The sequence below is a fragment of the Saccopteryx leptura genome, chromosome 3 (assembly GCF_036850995.1).
Source record: "Saccopteryx leptura isolate mSacLep1 chromosome 3, mSacLep1_pri_phased_curated, whole genome shotgun sequence".
In the NCBI taxonomy this organism is placed as follows: Eukaryota; Metazoa; Chordata; class Mammalia; order Chiroptera; family Emballonuridae; genus Saccopteryx; species Saccopteryx leptura.
Window position 1 is genome coordinate 115,414,807 of NC_089505.1, and position 21,540 is coordinate 115,436,346.

Genomic DNA, 21,540 nt, shown 5'->3' on the forward strand with positions numbered 1-21,540 from the left:
TGGAACAAATTCACTTCAGAATTTTAAACATCCCACTTTCTGACCCCAACCTCCTGTCTCTCCAACTGTCTTGTGACTTTGGTCCATTATCATCATTACATCACAAGATCAGCACATCAGTCAATCTTCCCTCATCCTTCAGCACTCCCTGCGCAGACCCAGTCTCGATCTAAACCACTCTCCTTCCAGCTCCATCAATTCCTTTATGTGCTCTCTCATTTCCTGCCCCCTCTTGTCCTACTAGCTCATCATAAACGTAAAACCTTAATTCTCAAACTGCCTTTTCTCATCCCACATCTAGGTTTCTAAGAACACGGATGGAAACCATAGCTTTTGCAAACAGGCAAATGAGTCTGCAAGCCCAGCTGGGCCTTTGGTGTTGCCTGCAAATCATTTTCTTCTCCTTCATCCATTTCCCCGTCTTGTCTGTGACCAGTCCAATCTTCTAGCACTCCTAAGCCTTCCTCACTCAGCCCCCTCTCCACTAACTTATGGCCAGGCTTCCTGCCAATCTCAGAGAAAAAGGTGTGTCTCCTTTTGGTTTAAGATCCATCTGTCTGGGCCCCTTGATCCCTAGTCCATCCGACAACTCCCAAGGCCTTACTTTTTCCTCTTTCCCATACTCTTAGTTTCTTCTCCTTGGAAGGCTCAAATTGCTGAAAAACATGCCCAGCGTCTCCCCCTCTAGAAGACCTTTTGAAGGTCATCTTTCTTTTTCTCATCAAACTCTCCTTATCTCCCACCCAGTGCACTCTGCCTCATCACCCTCCACTACCACAGAAGCTGTGTTGGCTGAGATCAATTACCCACTAATGACCATATCCAGCAGGTATTTCTCAGTCCTTACTTTACCGAACCTTGTTGTGCTGTGCTCTCCTTAAAACACACTCTGTAACCTGGGCTACCAGAATACCAAATTCTTCTGTTTTTCCTCACATTTGACTACTCCTTTGTCTCCTTGGTGGAATCTTCTCCCTGTTTCTTCCCCTGAACTTTGCTCGTCCCCAGGACTCCCTCTTTGGTTAACTGTTTTCATTCTACACATACTCCTGGGAAATGGGTGTCATCCACCCACCCACAACTTCAACTACTATCTATATTCTGATAACCCCCAAATATTTCACTTCAGCTCAGTCCTCTCCCCTGAGAATCAGACCTGCATAGCCACTGCCTCCTAAATACCAGCACGATGACCATGGGCTCCCTACCCTGCTTTCTCTTCTAGGCACCACCATCGACCCAGCCACCTCACCTCGGAACCTGAGACATCTCACTCCCTTCTTCCTCACAGTCCTCAGGTTGAACTGAATTTACCTCATGAATAGTTCACAAGCCCTCTAGTGCCACCTCTGCAGGCTTTGACTGCTTCCGGGCCTGCGCACACGGCACCCTGGGGCTGGGCTCCAGCCTCGTCCTTCCTCCCTCCCAGCTCACACAGCAGCCGCTGAGCTACCAGAAGCACAGCCTTTTAGGTCTTGCATCTAATTAAAGGCCTTTAGTAACTTCGCATTGCCTGGAACGTCAACTTCAAACTCTTCCACATGGCATTTAAGGTCCTCTGTAACATACCCCTGACCTCTCCAGGCTTTTCTCTCTAGTTTACCTTTTGTTTCAGCAACACCAAATGGCATGTGGTCCGGGCACAGTCTGCGCCCGCTCTGTCCCTTTGCCCTTGTCCCTGCTGTGCTCTCTTCCTGGAGAGAGCTCGCTCCCCATCTCTCCTGACGTGGCCATTCACAGTCCCCCTTCAAGGCTCAGGGAGTCACTTCCTCAAGGAAGCTCCCCTGGACACCCAGCTTGCATTAGGTCTCCCTCCTTGCAGTTTTTATACTAACCGACAATCTCTCCATAACTGCACTCAAGGTGCTGCTTTACAATGACCTGTTCAGTGCTCTTCCACCACACTGTGAGCTACCTGAGGACAAGAAGTGACTGATTTTCCATCCTGTGCCAAACACAGACGGTGTTCAAATAAATGGCGAGGGAAGGAATGACTGAACCCTTTCCTGTCCCGTTGGCTCTAGGTCTTCACTGCCGTTATTCTCCAGCCAACCCCAGAGCTTCAGGTGCCTCCCAGGCGCCTCCCCAGGCACAAGGGTAAGCCCAGACCCCAGTCCAGCCACCAGGCAGAGGGCAGCAGAGCTAGTCCTTTCTGGCCTCCCAGAGCTCAGGAAGAAAGGAGGGAAGGGAAGAGAGGGCGGGCAGGAGGGCCAGAACACTGGCAGCTTACCCCGGGAGCACAGTCTACGCACGGCTGAGGCGGTGCTCAGTGGCAGGCCACAGGATGGAAGCAAAGGCCGGTACCCAGAGGTTCGAAGATTCTGGGAGGTGTTGACAAGGTTGGTGGGATTCAAGGGAGAGTCCATTGAGTCTGAGTGTGGCTCCAGGGACCGGGCCAGGCTATTCCCCAGGACAAAGGTTTCACCTGGAAAACAGTAAAACCAGAGTGAGAGCTGGGACTCGCCTAGAAGGACTGCTGGGGTGCTGGCTCCTGGGTACCTGTTTGGGTGGAGCAAGAGGCAGTGAAACAGGAAGTCCTGCTGGGCCTCCCTCTGGAGGCCTGCGGGCCAGTCACGGCTCTGGCTCTCACCAGGTGGCCTTAGTCAAGCCCAGGGCTGCTCTTGGGACTTGGATTTCCTTAGAGACTTATTCTTAGACAAGAAAGTCTTTGAGGTTTCTTTTGGTCTGGATGTCTTATGCTTTTTCTGGATAAGGAGAACCTTAAAAAAAAATAGGGAGAGGCTGCCTTGCACACAAGATGCTGGAGCAGAGAACCAGGGCGCTGGAGAAGAGACACGCTTGCTAAGGAGGGCACTGTAGAGGGGGCTCCCTCAGCCCGCAGCATGTCTCAGAAATGCTTCTCGATGCCTGGTGGAAGGTTGTCTGCAAAGGATATGCTCCTACGTCCCCCTCCCATCCTTTCATATTTGTCTTGTTCTATAGGAATCTTCCAAGGATGCTGGATTGGACAGTGGTGAGAATGTAGGCATGGGACCGAAATCTGGGTTAGGATTGACTCTGACCCTCAGCAGGCAAGGGGCTTCCCTCAGAACCTCAGTCTCCTTAGCTATAAAATGGAAGGGGCTTCCTTTCTTCTAAGGGGCTTGTAAATATCAAAAGAAAGTGGCTATGAAAGCTTTGTAAAGGGAATCTCGTCCTGACCTTTCTGCACCCAGGCCGTGGCCCCAAACCAGGCAGTAGCCCCTAATCACTGCCCTACAGAAGCTGAAGCAGGCTGTCTCATGACTGGGCTCTGCACATACTAAAACAGTTCATCTGCCCTGGCCACAGCTCTCTCTGCTTATGGGGGGTGAGGTCTTGGGTACGGGTATGTATCACTCTCCTCTGGTTTTTCTTAGATAATGCTTGTGACTCATTGAGGGCCTCTGATAAACACTAAATTCAAACACATTATCTGGCATACAATAATACCTTTGTGCAAGAGTTTAGGATTTTAGGACTGCTTTCTGCTACTCACCTAAAATTTCTTGGTAACCATGGGCTTAGAGTCAAATCTAGCAGGAGACAGATTTCACCCTCATCTCAGGGAATTTAGCTGATGAAGCCCTCCCCTAGAAATGACTCTGAAGAAAGAAGTCTGAGGCCCCGGGATACCTAAACCACATTCACTCCCATTCTGCAGGCGAGGTCCCAGATTCCTATTTTCCAGGAGAGATGACTATAGCATCGTCCTGCTTTAGACAAGAACGGGAACAATCTGGAAAACATGAGGCCTGAGTCCTACACTTCAGCTCTTGCCTTTAACTAGGTGAGTGGTCCCAGGCAAGTTGCTTGTCTTCTCTGAGCATCGGTTTCTTCATCTGTTAAATGGGGAAAACTCACCCTTTGTCATGCTGAGAACATCAAATGAGGAAATGAAATGGGATGGACTTCACAAAGGTGGAAAGCTGTTATTGGAGACTTCATTCAGAGCTAGTGGCAAACCTACATTCCCTGCAGCAGCTCAAGAAAGAGATAAAGTCGAATTTCTGCACTTATCAGCAGCCTAACGTCACCTTTCTAGTTCTGGTTTTACTCAGTAAAGACTGGGACAATACCACAGCTGCCTCACAAGAGCTAACAGATGTGAAAAATAATTATGATGACAATGCCTGGGGCTCACCAGATGCTGATGCAAATCAGTAAATGTCTTTTCCTCTCAGCAATGCTAAGTATAGTAACTGAAATCTGAATTCTGAGTTGAGGGGCCTAAAAATCCGGACTGATGGCACCTGGACTAGGCAAGGCCAGATGCGGAAGAAAAATCATAGCCAAGTCTCTGGGGGTTCCTAGTCTGGGGATGGCCAATCTGTGAGGCCCTGGCTGCCTTCACTAGTAAATGGCAGGGCAGAAGACCACAGTGCTTTCAAGCTGTGCTCTACAGAGCCCCGGGCCTCAGAGGGAGGCCAAGGAAACAGGGCTCTGGGTCTCATCCTGGTTTCTATCAAAAGAGCTGTGGTTTAACTTTTATATACCTGAGTTTCATATAATCTTACCTTTGCAGAAAAGAAGTTTTACTGTTAAACTTTGAAACCACTGGCCTAGGGATCTAAAATTGGAGCTGGAAGACTCAAGTTCCATTTCTAACACAATCATTATTCAACAATCACTGCCTTTTATCTGGGCTTCAGTTTGTCTGGCTACAACATGAAGATGAAAACCGCTAACCTCTAAGGTCAATGTAAATTAAATTTGCTGTTGATATGCTGGAAACAGGAGGACAGCCAGCACAGGAGGGAGCGCATTCATTCACTCAACAAAAATTTGTTGAGCACTGCTTGCAAGCCACTATGCTAGTTACGGGATATGCAGAGGTAAACACACAGCTAAAGACCTTGCCCTTATGCATTTATTTTTAGTGAGTGGCAGATCTTTTCTGAGTATCGTATTGCAAGGCTGACCTTAAAAACTAGAGTTCCCAGTGAAGGGTGACCGGAATGCTAGTGAGAGGCAAACAAGAAAAAACCTGGGAATCTACAGATTGTAGAAAGGTCAGAGGAGACCAAAACCCTAACGGCAGTCATGGGATGGGAAGAGAACTGGAGGCAGATCTGCTATTCTGGAAGGCATAAAGTAGAACAGTGGGCAGGAGTTATAAGAAGGTAATTTCATGTAAAAAGGGAGGCATTTTGGGAATAAGTGTCTTAACAGTAAAACTAATTGCCAAAGGCGATGGTGAGCAAGCTATCAGGATTATTTAAGCAGAAGTCAGATGACCACTCTTGTCTGTTGGGCTACACAGGAGATCATCTCTATAGCACTTTCTGCTTCTGAGATTCAAGAAACTGAATCAAGGAAGGATGAGGAACTGGATCAAATATCTGGGGCAAAGGGCTGTTGAGAGAGAGACCACCAGCTACGGGAGTTGCCAGAGAAAGGAATTAAGAACTGAGTCAGAACCAGGAATTGACAGAGAGAAGTATGAGCAACTACCAGGAAAATGTGACCTTATCTGGGTTATGTGGGAAGGGGTTCATTTTATTTATCTAGATTTGGATATCAAATGAATGGAAAAATCCCCAAATCTAGGAGGACTTGCAGAGTTCTGCAAAAATCTCCAACTAGTTTTCATTCTTCTGTCTTGCTGCATTCCAAGCCATTCTCCCACAAAGTATCCTGAGTGAGCTTTCTAGAACACATGGAAAAGTCTGTACCACGGTCAAGCAGGCCTTCCTGACTGGGCCTCTGCCTGCCACTCCAGCCTCACCTCTCACCCTCTTCTCTTCTCCTCGTATTCTAGCTGTACTGGACATTCTCTTCCTCTGACACAGGCCGTGTGTCCTCTTGCCCCTCATTCTCACATGCTAGTTAGTCAACAAGAACATTCTTCATCATTCCTCTCCTCCATCTCTTTGGGTCCTCACTCCTTCAGGTCCAAACTTAGGTGTCATTTTTTTTTTCTGGAAAAATCTTACCTGACATACTTGGTTTGAACTTTTGAACTTTAAATTTGTCCAATTAAAGTACTCATCATAGCCCTGGCTGGGTAGCTCGGTTAGAGCGTTGTCCTGATATGCCAAGGTTGCAGGTTCGATCCCTGGTCAGGGCACATACAAGAATCAACCAAAGAATGCATAAATAAGTGAAACTACAAATTGATGTCTCTCGCTCTTACATAAAAAATCAATCGAAGTACTCATCACCATGAATTAATTGTTTGCTTATTTGTTAGTATTCTTTACCAGGCTGTATACTCTGTGGGCATTAAGGACCTTGACTCCTAGTTTACAATAAAATCCTTAGTTTGTAAATCAGAGCTTGGCATCATGTAGTCCAGGGGTTGGAACCTATGGCTTGCGAGCCAGATGTGGCTCTTTTGATGGCTGCATCTGGCTCGCAAATCTTTAATAAAAAAAATAATGTTAAAAATATAAAACATTCTCATATATTACAATCCATTCATTTCCTACCGCTCATGTTCATGGTTGAAGGTGGCTAGAGCCAATCACAGCTGTCCTCCGGGACAACATCAAATTTTTATTAGATAATGCATAAGGTACACGGGTCATTGTATGGCTCTCACGGAATTACATTTTAAAATATGTGGTGTTCATAGCACTCTCAGACAAAAAGGTTCCCGACCCCTGATGTAGTCAATAGATACTGGGTTGACTGACTGACTGAATAATGGAATCAATAGTTTCAATTAAATATGAAAATCTGAGTTATCTTAAAACTCTGACAGTTCTATGAGGAAACCTTGTGTGGGGAGACAAGGGCATTCTAGAGATTTCACAGTGCCTATTTGGTTCTAGTCACTGGGCATTTGGAGAACTACTTTATAACTAGCCCGGAAGACCAGGATGGCACCCAGAAAGACAGGCACAAGAACTCATTGTCATGGGGCAAATGAACTACTTCCTCCCGCAGAGAGAAACCTGGACAATTACACAGCAGCAGGCCTAGACACTAATTGCTGGGTGGATTTCAATTACAGCTAAAATGAATATTCACTGGGACCAGCTAAATTAATGCTATCTTCTGTCTTGTACAGGGCCAGAAGGAACTCCCTCTCAATCTTCACAAACCTCTTACTTGATCTAACTGTGTGTAGCTGTGATCTGACATTGCTTCCCCTGCCACTTCCCCAGGAATCCATCCCTGGAATCTTCTTCACCCCACTTCTTGCTCATCACTCCTAGTGGGGCCCGAGTACCTCTGTTCCATGCTCTTACCGTGCACATGTTACCTACAGCTCCCGCTCTTAGCTGGGAATGCTTTCAGAGCAGGGATTGAGTCTGTCTTACCTCTGTCTCCCCAGCATCCAGGATAGAATCTGGCAAAGAGTAAGTATTTGATAAATGTTTGATGATGTCAAACTGAAACAACTGGCCTGGATTCTTCATAACATCAATATCATGTAATGGGAGGTAGGAAAAAAGGCTGGAAAACTGCTCTCAATAAAAGGAAACTAAAGAGAAGACACCTAAATGTAGTGGGCGATCCTTCACTGGACCTTAGATTGGGGGGAAAACAGCTATAAAGAACTTGATTGGAAGAGGGATGTAAAGTACAGCATAGGGACAACAGCAATAACATTGTAATAACTATGTATGGTGCCAGGTGGGTACTGGAAATATCAGAGGGCTCACTTTGGAAAGCATATCATCTAAACACTGCTGTACACCTGAAACTAAAACAAAATAATATTGATTGTAAACTGTAATTTAAAAATAAAATTAAGAAAATTTAAAAAATAAAATGTTTTATTGTCAAAAAGAAAAAAGAGAACATTATTGGGAGAATTGTATAATTTAAATGTGGACTTTATCAGTTATAGTTGAACCTTGAACAATGTGGAGATTAGGGGCTCCCATTACTGTGCCCCACCCCTGCAGTTGAAAACCCACATTTAACTTAAAAAAATTCTTTTTGACAGAGACAGAGAGAGGGACAGACAGGAAGGGAGAGATGAGAAGCATCAACTCATAGTTATGGCTGTTTACCAATTGCTTTGACTAGGGGCCTCCAGCTGAGCTAGTGACCCCCTGCTCAAGCCAAGTGACCTATGGGCTCAAGCCAGCGACCCCTGTGCTCAAGGTGAAGACTTTGGGGTTTTGAACCTGGGTCCTCAGCATCCCAGGCTGATGCTCTATCCATTATGCTACTGCCTGGTAAGGCAATTAACACAGATTTTGTATGTTATATATATTATACATTGTGGTCTTACAATAAAATAAGCTAGAGAAAAGAAAATGTTATTAAGAAAATCATAAGGAAAAAGAAAAATATAAAAAAAATCATAAGGAAGAAAAAATGCATTTACAGTATTTATTGAAAAAAAATCCACAGATAAGAGGACCTGTGAAATTCAAACCCATATTGTTTCAAGAGTCAACAATTGTATATTTTATTAATGTTAAATTTATTGAATATGATAATAGTATTATGTTCCTTGTTCTTAGGAGATACATACAAAAGTATTTAAAGATCAAGTCTCTTATCAGTAGTTAACTCTCGAATGGTTCAGTAAATAAACAAAAAATGTAAAGATACATATACATGTATATATACTTAGAGAAATGGATAAAGTAAATATTGCAAAAAGTTAAATGGTAAATCCAGGTGAAGAGTACATGGTTTCTCATAGTACTTTTTGCACAACTTTTCTGTAGATTTGAAAAATTTCAAAATAAAATGTTGGAGACGAAATGTTTAAGTTTCAACTTAGGTAAGGAAGCCTAGTGAGATATGCATTTGGTGACTATCTGCTACCTGGAAGCACAAGGTCAAGGTCAGTTAGGCCAAGACCCGACAGGGTGGGATAGTGTGGACACAAGCCTGTAGGGAAGAGAGTTCCAGGAAGTACCTAGATAACAGCGGGCACCTTCAGACGTCCAACTAGTAGAAATGTGTAACCAAGCAGAAGGGAAGGAGTGATAAACAGCAGACCTAAAGGGCAAAGCAAAAGGCGCCCTTATCCAGATTAAGTCCTTTGGCAGAGGTCTGGGTAACTGGTCAGAAAAGGTCAGGAAATGGTAAATCACCAAAGGTAGGGCAGAGCCTCAGTAAGGCGGCAGAAAAGATAAGCGAAGGGGAAAAAAAGATAAGTGAAGTTGCACAGAGTCAGAAATCTAGGCAATGCTCTGACTTGTCTGGGCATAGTTAAAATGCTCATTTCAGGGAAGCAAATAAAAACTAGGGTGAGAGCAGCCAAGTTGCTGGGCACCTACTCTGAGAAACAGGTTAGAGCACAAAAGGGTGCAGAGAGTTGGCTGAATCTGTCTGAAAATGAGGAAAAGGAAGGGAGGGGGACAGCCAATGGCAGAATGTGATAACCTCAGTATTGGTCTCTTTCTTGGTGAGGCAAGAAGGAAGAGTGGCTAAATCTTGCTTCCTCTTATCTGAATCAGTGTTGAATCAGAAAAATGCAAACTGGTACAGAACTCCCAGGAAAGGTCATGCCCCGATCCCAAACTACCTTCGTGACTGCAGGTCCATGATACACACTCCTACCAGTCTCTGCGTGCTGCTACCAGCATGCTTCTCTTAGTGCGTAATGACCTTATTCCATTGAGGAATTCTGAGTTGCTATTCAATTCAAAGAGTTGAGACATCTGTCTTCAGACTAGCAGCTATACTCAGGGATATGCTATTCCCTCCATGTATTCATTCTTTCAGAATCCCAGGTAGGCCTAACTTGCATTACAGAAGTGCAGCTTATAGTTCCCCAATGCCAATAGCTGGGGACATTTAACAGCCTGCCTTTGTCTGCAGCAACTCACCATGCCCAGCCCAGACTCCCAGTGGAACATTCCAACTGTAAGTGACAATGCCTTTTTTCTATTCTCAGGGAGTCTGATGCTGAAAGAAAGCAATCTAGAGCAGGTTAGGTGAGAGAAAGGATCAGTGAGGGTGTCACAAGTATATCTGCAGGGACCAGATTGTCTGGTCCCCACAAACAGTATTTGAAAGTCAAGTATATTTTTAAAAGTTATGTAAGCAATGCTCATTTGGGTACAAAAATACAGGGGTGGTGGTGGCTGGGGCTGGTGAGTAGTCACTTCCCTGAGCACATTCTCCATCAGTGGCATTCTGATCAGAAGTGATTCTGTTAACACAATGATAAAAAGGCTACAGGGAAGGTGGTGTGGGGACAAGACCTGTATAGAAGGTCAGACTTACATGCTCCCACATAACAGACAGCACAACCCTGAGACTGATGGCACCACCTCTCTGTTCCTCTGGCCAGGAGAAAGTCCACAGGACTTCTTTAAAGGGCCTTGCCTCCCTCTCTCAACAATGACCTACCTCACTATGTTTAGGGCGAGCTTTCCCTCCCTGTCGTCTGTGTCCTGGGCTCCAGATTAGAGATGCCGCGTTCCATTCACTCTTTAACCCCTCTCGGAAGTGCTTAGTCACTGATCCGGCCACGTGGCATCTGCTCTCCCGTTGTGGGTCTGGTATGTTAACTAAGAAAGCTATTTTCCAGCCTAGTTAGAAACAGCAGGAACTTGAATTGACTTGCTAGACTGGCAGTGCTGGAGGAGTTAGGGCCATGTGCCAAAGGAAAGAGTGGATGGCCAATCACCAGGGAGCACATTTCTCAATCTGTAGCTTGAGACTAAGCCTTCCTGCTGGCAGGGGAGGTCTATGGTAGGCCTCTGCTGCCAGACCTGCACTGGAGACACACTGACTTCACAGTGGCTCCACATGCTGTCTGGAGCTCAGCAGGGGACTCGTGAACCACCTTTCTCGAAGGATAAAAATCCAGAGGAAAGAAGGTTCATCCTAGAGAGAGGGCACAAAATCCTGAAAAGAGCAAAGATGAAAGGAGACCTAAAAGTCCCAGATGTGGCAAAGGTTAGGGACAGAAAACCCGACCTCTGGATAACAGGTGCCAGGCTAGTAGGTCTGAGGGCTGACCCTGGGCAGATGCTGGTGCTGCTACCAGCCCTGCCCCCTTTCTTAGCCCAGACTCCGTCCCAACTCCTACCTGGTAGGTACCTGTCGTGGCTGTGGCTGTGGCTGTACTCTGTGGAGGTGAGTGGTAAGTGAGTCTGTGTAAAGGGCTGGTTGCCAAACAGATTGTCACTGCGAAGGTTGTGGCAGAGTTTCTCCAGGAAGCGAAGGACGTAGGTGATGCTGTTGACTGCTGGGAGGTTGAGGGTGTGCTGTTCCCGGTCAAACACGGCTGTGGAGTGGAGGGAACAGGGTTGAGCGCATTAGCCGGGCAATGCCGTGCAGCACCGGGCAGGAAGAGTCCAGCCCACGGCTTGCCGCAGGCTTACCTGGTTACACAAAGGCAATCAGTGCCCAGGTTTCCTCCCTCCCTCCCTTGAGGGTTTGGTTTTTGCCTCCAACTCCAAAGGGCTTGCAATAATGGGAGTGGCCAGGCCAAGTCTGTTGCACCCAGGGCTCTGGAATGATTTTACTCAACTTGTGAAAACAACTGTGAACATAATTCTATCTGCTCCATCAGCTGGCTGGGCCATGTCCAGGAAATCTGTTCATTTAGGTTACTATTTCCATAAGAACTGCCTAAGAACAGAGTTGCTGGGCAGAAGAGATGGTATACCCAGCAATGGTGGGTATACAATTCAATCTGTATAAAGACACTAGAATTTTGGCAACATTTGGAACTATGCCAAGCCTCATTTGATTTTACTCTCTAGCTATTTCTATTCAAAAAGTATCTGTATCGTCCTTAAAAAGCTAAAGGCCTTTGCATTTGCCTCTGAGCACAGCAGGAAATGGAGGTACGGGTCTCTCAGGAACCGACACTGGGGCAGAGAAAGACCCCTGCAGGAGGTGTCAGCGATGGCAGCTGAAGAGAGGCAGTGGAGGCCGTGCCCCGCACACAGATGCACAGGAGCCAAGGGAGACCAGGCACTGGGGAGTGGCCTCCGAGGGAAAGCAAGGCTTGATTTTCCAGGCAGTTCTCAGCCTCCTATAATAATTCCTTCCCTGCCCGCCCCATCCTCTACTCAGCCAACTACTCCCTCGTCTGGGCTCCCACACCACCTTGTACATATTCCTCTATTGCAACACCTCTCACAGTTAGCTGTAGGATGTTCTTCCTTTTCACCAGGGCAGAGTCCGAGCCTATCTTCCTTTCTCTCCCTCCCCTGGCCAGTGTCTGGCAATAACCTCTGACATATAGTAAGGGCTCAATAAATGTTCGCTGAAAGAATATAATTGGATTATTTATGGGGTTTTCCATGACAGCTGCTCCCTGAGGTTAGATATTGCAACTCATTAGAAAAAAGGGGCAAGAGATTATGGAGGAGCATACAGTTAAGACTGAAAGGCTTTAGGTCAAGTCATTATAGGTTTAGTGGGTAAAGAATAGGGTTTTGTACTTATGAAAACTGAAACAGAGCCTGACCAGTGGTGGCAGTGGACAGAGTGTTGACCTGGAATGCTGAGGTTCCAGATGTGAAACTGTGATGTTGCAGGCTTTGAGTGTAGGCTCATCTGGCTTGAGCACAAGCTCAATAGCTTGAGCATGGGGTCGCCGGCTTGAGCGTGGGATCAAGCCCAAGGTCCTTGACTTGAGTAAGGGGTCACTGGCTCAGCTGGAGACCCCTGGTCAAGGCACATATGAGAAGCAATCAATGAACAACTAAAGTGCTGCAACTATGAGTTGATGCTTCTCATCTCTCTCTCTCCCTTCCTTTCTCTCTCTCTTGCAAAAAAACAAAAGCCAGAAAAACTGAAACAGAAAAGGGGCACAGCAGAAAAAGTAAATATTCTCATGAAAACAACAAAACACAGTGCAGCTGACTCAGATTCTCATAGCAGAAAAGAAAGAGGGAATGACTCTTCCCACTCTGCCCTGAGGTTCAGCTCCCATGTATGAGGGCTGGCTCAGGACTGGGAAGCTAAGGAATCAAAACAATGAGAGAAGAGTTCAGGTTCCCTCACGCCAGGTGGGTGGCAGTCTGGAGAAATGCTCCTGTAGCCACAATACAGCCCCCTCTTGATTCTTCTATCTTCAGGGATGTCTTTAAAGCAACACACTCATATGTTTTCTGTATGGAGAGGCTAAGTAGGCAGACAGTAGGGGCATCTGCTTAGAATCTCAATTAAGCCTCTAAACAGTCTACGTGGATATTCTACTTGGCAGAGGTACGCACAAGGTTCAGAGGGCCTCTGGGCATTGAAAATGAGGACTCTCTGTGGAAGGGAATACCTTCACACTTCCTCAGAGCCTTCAGGTGAAGTGGGAACCAGGAGGCCTTGTCAGATATTAGCCAGTTGAGAAGGCCTGGCCCTCTGGCTAGGAAGCCATACCAGCTCAAGGGAGCTTACCTGAGATAACCTCACCACCGTGGCCCTGTTTGAGGAAGCTGAAGACGGTTTTCTGGTGGTAAGCACAGTCGATGCAAGCCTGGACAGCCTGCTGCAACACCACAGAGGCGCGGGCTGGCCCAAAATGGTCAGGGAGCTGCTGGACCTTCTTCTTATCTAAGTGGGGTCCAGTGCTGCCGTTCTTGTTCAAGTAAATACAAACTGCAGGAGACAAAGTATTAAATTTAAAAGCCTTACAGAGTACTTGGGGTAGAGAAGTTGGACAACAGTGCTCTCTTCTGCCTTTTGTACCCTGGACTCTGGTCCCGAGCAGGACTCCCAGCTGCTTAGCTGGTGACACACTGTGGGAGGGGGTAGAGGGTGGCTGTGCCCAGCTGCTGCCAGCCCAAGCTGCATGACCAAAGGCTCTGGGAACACAGCCTGCTGGAAGAACAGCCTGACCAAACGCCAACGCACAGCATTAGTATTTTGTCTTCTGTGCACTGAAAAGAAAATCTAAACTATTTCCCAGATATATATGTACTTTCACTTTTGGTACTTGGTTGCCTCACATATCCTTTGTGTATCTTACCTTACCTGTGTAAAGAGTTGTGGGGTCATAGCAATATTAGTGTGTATGCTTGAGTGTGTATGGTGTGTAGCCTTGGGCTCAGAATGGTCATACGACTGTTCACTTGCCTTGCTTTCTGTTCTGGGTGTTAGAGTCCCCTTTTTATCTTCTACATCAACACTCAGGTCCAAAGAAAGTAGAAAAAAGAGAAAAAAATGGAATAAAGAAAAACACGAAAAGGGCCTGAGGGTCCCATCTAGATATCTGTTTGTTTCAGTGGTTTCTCCTGTCAACTGGCTGGGCATTCTAACTGCAGCCCTCCACCAGGCACTGTGCTGACCCGGGACAGGTGAGCACAGGAGAAAGAGCAGTCCTAAATAGAGCTGCTTTCCTGGTCCCCGGAGAGGGCTCACCAAAGTCTGCTTAGCTGTGACATGCTCCCTGCTGGTCTTCCGCCTAGGCCTCCACTTCAGTAGGGGTCCTCTCCTTTACCACACTGTCATGGATCACTAACGGGAGGGGTTGGAGCGTAAAAAGTCTCCTTTGTAATTAAAGGCACAAAAGATACGAGCAATGCTGTGTGGGCTGTGGATGAACTGATGTCTTCTTTGAGCCTTGTGTTGGCCGTCTGTGAAGTGAGGGGGCTGAGCCAGATGCCCTTTGAGGACTCTCCCACTTCTATCGTTGTAATTCTAAGGGGAAGCAAGGTGGAGAGACAAAAATAGAAAATAGAAAAGGGAAGAAGGATGTGGAAGGTGATAAATTAAAATAAATACTTAATTTATTTTAACTATGTTTTCTCCTAAAACCTACTGAAATGATGAAACCCTTAGAAGAATGTGGCAGTTTTAAAACATAGCCCCCAAATTCTTTGAGACGGCTTATATCAATCTCTGTGATACCTGCCTAACAGACTATAGTGGAAATGACACCGTGCCAGTTTCTGGGCCTACAGCTTAAAAAATACTAGCAGTTTCCACTTCCTGTGTCTTGGGACACTACCATGTGGGAGGAGGCAAAACTCTATAGTGAGGTCCACGTGGAGAGCAACTAACAGCCAGAACTCACTGGTCAGCACATGGTGGGAGTAATCCTCCAGCCCCAGTCAGGCTGCCACAGCTGAGACCACGGAACAGAGACAAGCTGTTGCCACTTAGCCCTGCCCACACCGTTGTTTTCAGCCATCAAGTTTCATATTGGTTTGTTATATAGCAAAAGATTATTGGAACAGACTGTAGTACCACAAATAGGTTCCAATATTTTGCTAGAGTAACAAAAGCCTGACAATACAACATTGACTTTGGGACTGGGCAGCAGAAAGAAGCAGAAAGAGCCACAAAGAGAGCGTTGCAAAGGCTGTCAGAGAGGGCTGAAAGGAAAGTGAAAAAAATCTTATTGGAAGATAGAGGATAGGGGACACTTACTAGGTAGTGATGAAATGTTAGAACTGTCACTTGAAGTAACATGGAAATAGGAAATGTACCTGATAAACTCAACAAAATAGCTAAGGTGATTCTAGACAAAATAATGCAAGTGCCATCTGGCTTCCTTTCCCTGTTTTTTTTTTTCTACTGCATCCATGATATCAGAATTGGAGGCTATAAAAAAAAAATTCAGATAAGGGTACAGCATATAAGGAATATGAAGTACCCACTTCATACTAACAATAAATAAAAACCTGAACAAACTAAAGAAATCAACAGTCCTTTTAGGTCCATCAGAGAAGTGAGGTCATAGGGCAAACTTCTGTCCCTCAAATTTGGAAAGACAGATAGGTACAGAGAATCACAATTTACTAGAGCAGAAACCTCCATGGGAACCAGAGCAAAGTAGAATAATCTGAACTGTAATTGATGAATTGATGGATGCTCAGTGTGGACAAGTCTGAGAGTTAAAAACTCCAGGGGAGCCAGTCATGTGGAGGGGAGTCCCTGCACTTTTTTGAGTTTTACCTCTAGGAGCTTAAACAGATTTTGGAGCAAGGAAAGTTATCATAGGTAAATAGGAGCATTATGTAAAATATAGAGGTCAATTATCTAAGAAGACATATTAATCCTTACTGTACATGCACCTAACAGAGCATCAAAATATGGGAGGCAAAAATTGATAAAACTTCAAGGAGAAATAGATAAATCCACTCTTAGAGTTGGAGACTGTAACATCCCTTTATCAGAAATGGACAGATCCAACAGGCAGAAAATCAGTAGGAACAGTGTTAAACTCAATAGCACCATCAATCAACTGGAAATATAGATATCTACAAACTACTTCACACAACAACAGCAGAACACACATTCTTCTCAAACTCACATGAAACATTCACCAAGACAGACCACATTCTGGGCCATAACTACATATTAACAAATTAAAAAGAATAGAAATCATATGTCTGCTCTTAGACCACAATGGAATTAAACAAAAAATCAGAAACAGAGAGACAGGTAAAAAAAAAAAATCCCTAAATAAGTGGAGATTAAACAATGTACTTCTATATAACACATGGATTAAAAAAATAAAGAAGAATTCTCAACAGAAATTTAAAAACATTTTAATAATAATAAAAATACATTGTGGGTTGCAGCAAAAGCAGTAGAGAGAAATTTATACATTAAATGCATATATTAGAAAAGAAGATATAAAGTCAATAGTCTAAGCTTCCACTTTGAGAAAATAAAAAATAGAAGAGTAAATTAAACCCAAAGTAAGCAGAAGAAAAGAAATTTTAAAAAATTAGCCGAAATCAATGAAATTGAAAACAGTAAGTCAACAGAGAAAAATCAATAAAACCAAAAGCTCCTTTCTTTGTAAAGATCAGTGAAATTGACAAACCTTTAGGCAGCCTACATAAAAAGAGAGAGAGAGAGATGATACAAGTCACTAATATCAGAAAAAAAAGGGGATGTCACTATAGATCCATGATCATTAACAACATAATAAAGAAATGCTATGAATAATTCTATACCCCAAAATTTCATATCTATATGAAATGGACTAATTCTGTGAAAGACACAATGTGTCAAACCTTAGAAAAGAAGAAAAAGACAATATGAATATATATATATATATATATATATATATATATATATATATATACACACACACACACACTGAAGAATTTAAATCAATTAATAACCTTCCAAAATAGAAAGCAGCTGGCATAGATGAATTCACTAGTGAATACTAACAAACATTTAAGAAATATATTTTACAATTTTCTATAATCTCTTTCAGAAAACACAGAGAATACTTCTTAAGTCATTCTATGAGGCCAGCATTCCCTAAAACTAAAACCAAAGATATGAAAACTGATGAAGGAAACCACAGCTACAACTGGATTTGGAAAGGCCTGTAGAGGGAGCTCTGGCCATACCACTCCCTGGTCAATTACCCCAAACAGAAAGGTGCCAGTTATTCCAAACAGGAAGACATCAGTAACGGACCCCAGTAGGAAGGAACTTATCTTGTGCTCCCAAACAGAAAATATAGCTACTGCAGTTCTCCAGTAGCAAAAAGATTTTCCTCTTGACCAGCAACAAGCCCAGCCAATGGAAATGCTGCAGCCCAGCCAACAGGGAACCCTCGTTACCTGAACTCTTAGTTTCCTCCAATGAACTTTCATTTTTCTCTTGCTGATGACTTCTGTGTCCCATTTTTTTCTATAAAAACCTTCCATTTTGTATTCCCTTCAGAGTATCTCTCTATTTGCTAGATGAGATGCTGTCTGATTCATTAATCATTTCATAAAGCCAATTAGATCTTCAAATTTACTGTTAAATTTTGTTTAAGACATTACAAGAAAAGGAAATTAGAGACCAACATCACTCATGAACATAGATGCAAAAATCCTCAACACAATATTAGCAAATTAAATCTAACAATATATAAAAAAACTATACATGATAACCAAATGGAATCTATCACAGGATGCCAGGCAGGTTTAATATTAAAAAAAATAAATTAATGTGATCCATCACATCAACAGGCTAAAGAAGAACTATCACAGGATTATAACAATAGATGCAGAAAAACCGTTTAACAAAAATCCAAGTCCAATTCATGGTAGAATCTCTTAGCAAATTAGAAATAGATGGGAACTGTCTCAACTTGATAAAGAACATCTACAAAAACCCTGCAGCTAACCTCATGCTTAATGAGGAGAAACTGGAAGCTTTTCCACTAACATCAGGAACAAGGTAAAAGGATGCTCCCTCTTATCATAACTTTTCAACATTGCACTGGAAGTCCTAACTAATAAAATAAAAAAAGGTAAACAGATTGGGAAGGAAGAAATAAAATTTTCCTTGTTCATAGATGCCCAAATTGTATACGTAGAGAATGTGAAAAATAGAAAATATTCCTAGAACTAATAAACAATTATAGCAAGATTTTCATATGCAGGTTAATATACTTTAATATACTAAAGTAATGAACAATTTTTGAAATTAAAAACACAATACCATGTTAGCACCTCCAAAAATGAAAGTTATAAATATAACAAAATGTTTATAAAATTTGTATGAAGAAAACTACAGAACTGATGAACAAAATAAAAAAGAATTAAATAAATGGAGAGATATCCCAAGTTTATGGATAGGAAGACTCATTATTGTCAAGATGTCAGTTCTTACCAACTTGATCTATAGATTCAATGTAATCCCAATCAAAACTTTAGCAAGCCATACTGCTCACAGAAATTAGGGGATATTTTATCACTTCATTTTGAAATATCCCCTAATTTCTGTGAGCAGTATATTTTGTGGCTATTGCTAACCAAATTAAAATTTATACAAAGCAGCAAAAGATCCAGGACAGCTTACATAATACTGAAGAATAAATAACAAAGTTGAAAGACTGATGCTTCTCAACTTCAAGACTTGCTATAAAGCTACAGCAATCAAGATGATATGGCATTAGTGAAAGAATACAGACAATGTAACAGAACAGAGAGGCCAGAAATAGTCCCACATAAATACAGTCAATTGATCTTTGACAAAAAAGCAAAGGCAATACAATAGAACAAAGATCATCTTTTCAACAAATGGTGTACTTGCAAAAAAATGAATCTAGACAGACCTTACATCTGTCACAAAAATTAACTTAAAATACATTACAAACCTAAATGTAAAATTCAATTCTATAAAACTCCTAGAAGAACCCTGGTCAGGTGGCTTAGTGGATAAAGCATCGTCCCAGAGAGTGAGGTCACGGGTTTGATCTCCAGTCATGTATATGAGAGGGAATCAATGAGTGCACAACTAAGTGCAATAGTGAGTTGATGCTTTTCTCTTTCTCTCTAACTTTCTCCACCCCACTCTCAAATCAATGGGGAAAGAATAACAACTTCTAGAAGATAACACAGGAGAAAACCAAGATGACTTTGTATATGGCAATGACTTTTTAGATACAACAGCGAAGTCACAATCCAGGAAAGAAATATGAATGACCCTTGAACCATGTGGGCGTTAGGAGTGCTGACACCCGTGTAGCAAAAATCCATGGAAAATATGGTTTTGATAATGTGGTTGGTTGAATCTGTGGATGCAAAATAGATATGGAGGGCCAACTGTATATTTATTGAAAAAAATCTGCACATAAGCGGACCCTATAATGGTGAATACATGCCATTATACATTTGTTGAAATCTACAGAATGTACACCTTGCGAGAACCCTAAAGTAAACTATGGACTTTGGCTGATAATGATATTTCAATGTAGTTCTTCAACTGAAGCAAATGTACTGCTCTTGTGAGGGATGATGATAATGGAGAAGGATATGAGTGTAGGGGAGCCATGGGAATATGGGAAAACATCTCTATATCCACTGCTCAATTTTGCAATAACCTAATAAAAGTAGTCCAGTAAACATTTCAGAAAAAAAACAAACTCTTCATAGCAGGTGCAAGTATTCAAGACTAGGGAAGCAGAATATAAGCATTTCCTACTTGTATGTGACCAAATTTCTAAATGTATGTAGAATCCTTTTATGCAGAGCATTTTGCAGGACTAGTTTTCCACCATACACTCTCTGGAAAATGCTACTAGAATAATAAATAATGATACTTTAAAAAGTAAGATGTCAGAAACAAAAAACCCAATATAAAGTTGGAAGATATATTTGAGGAAAGCTTAAAGATAGTTGAGCAAAAGACAAAGAGATTAGGACTAAGAATATAAAAAGGGTTAAGAATATTAGAGAGGAGTTCAAGAGGTTCAACGTCTGAATAACATGTATGTCAGAAACAGTGAATAAAGAAAAACCAGAAAAAAATCACTGATGGAAGAATTTAAGAAAATTTCAAGAAACTCAAGAATGGAATGGGAATACTAAGTGTTCAGCATGGTAGGTAAAAGTACTCATTTTAGGTGAAATTTCAGAACACTGGGTATGAAAAGAAGCTTCAAAGAGGATAAACAGGTTTCATACAAAACTAAAGATGTAAATCTAAGAATGATTTATGTGCGAAACAAAGACATGGGAAGTAGTAAACCGAGGATAATACAAAAGATGGTGAAGAGGATGTCAAGAGATTCCGAAGGCTCCAGAAGAGCTGTCTTTTAGAGTTTAAAATGGACAGAATATATAATGTGCCTTAACATAAAGAGAGACATATACAGTAGTAAGATAGTTTAAGGTTGAATTAGTAATTAGTACATAATGAAGTTAACACATAATAAAGAAATTGACAAGATTTACTCTGACAACAAAATGTGCAAAAGGAATTGTAATCATAGTACACTACATGGCTCAACTGGGAATAATATTTAACAAGCTACAATAAAATAATGAATTTTAATCTAATCAAAATTATGATAGGGTGCATGTACAGGGAAGTACATGTGGATGGGTAAGGAACAAGAAGATTAAGAAGAGTTAAACCCTCATCTTCTAAAGTGGGTTGTTAGTTGAAAAATGCCTAAAGCTAAAAAAATAGCAGTATAAACATTCTGTTATCATATATGAAGGTAAATAAATAAAAGAATTAGCTAAAGTAAAGACGATGGGCTTTAGTGAGCAATAAATGATGGGGAGTAGGGAGGTCTATTTGTTTTGTTTTGTAATAATTATTGTAGACTTATTATTTCTTTCTTTTTTTTTTTTTTTGTATTTTTCTGAAGCTGGAAACGGGGAGAGTCAGTCAGACAGACTCCCGCATGCGCCCGACCGGGATCCACCTGGCACGCCCACCAGAGGTGACGCTCTGCCCACCAGGGGGCGATGCTCTGCCCCTCCGGGGCGTCGCTCTGTGACGACCAGAGCCACTCTAGCGCCTGTGGCAGAGGCCAAGGAGCCATCCCCAGCACCCGGGCCATCTTTGCTCCAATGGAGCCTTGGCTGCGGGAGGGGAAGAGAGAGACAGAGAGGAAGGAAGGGGTGGGGGGTGGAGAAGCAAATGGGCGCTTCTCCTATGTGCCCTGGCCGGGAATCGAACCCAGGTCCCCCGCACGCCAGGCCGACGCTCTACCGCTGAGCCAACCGGCCAGGGCCGACTTATTATTTCTTTAGACTATGAGCATATAATAAATCTTAAAAAGTGTTGTGCAGTTAAAAAAAAGGTAATAAAAGGATACAATGTGGAACATAGCTTTTAATCTATGATAGCTCTTATTGTTAACATTTGAAGAGAATATAAGGTAACATGAACTAATTTTATCATTGTATAGATGTGAAAACTGAGGCTCAGAAAGGAAAAGGACTTCAAATCTCAGACATGCCCCCTAGGTGCTGGTATACCTAC

At 42.9% G+C, this 21,540-nt stretch overlaps 1 protein-coding gene across 8 annotated transcripts in view; it reads right to left on the bottom strand.

Annotated features, from left to right (window-relative positions):
* The window catches only part of SCMH1 (Scm polycomb group protein homolog 1), a 166,787-nt gene that overhangs the window by 6,938 nt on the left and 138,309 nt on the right, over positions 1-21,540 (bottom strand). For all 8 annotated transcript variants that reach the window (XM_066376007.1, XM_066376009.1, XM_066376004.1 and 5 more), the window contains 3 exons: positions 13,255-13,455; positions 10,937-11,134; positions 2,231-2,425 (listed from right to left, as the gene is read on the bottom strand). In XM_066376007.1, the coding sequence (XP_066232104.1) occupies positions 2,231-2,425; positions 10,937-11,134; positions 13,255-13,455 (594 nt within the window). The remainder of the gene's footprint in view (positions 1-2,230; positions 2,426-10,936; positions 11,135-13,254; positions 13,456-21,540) is intronic.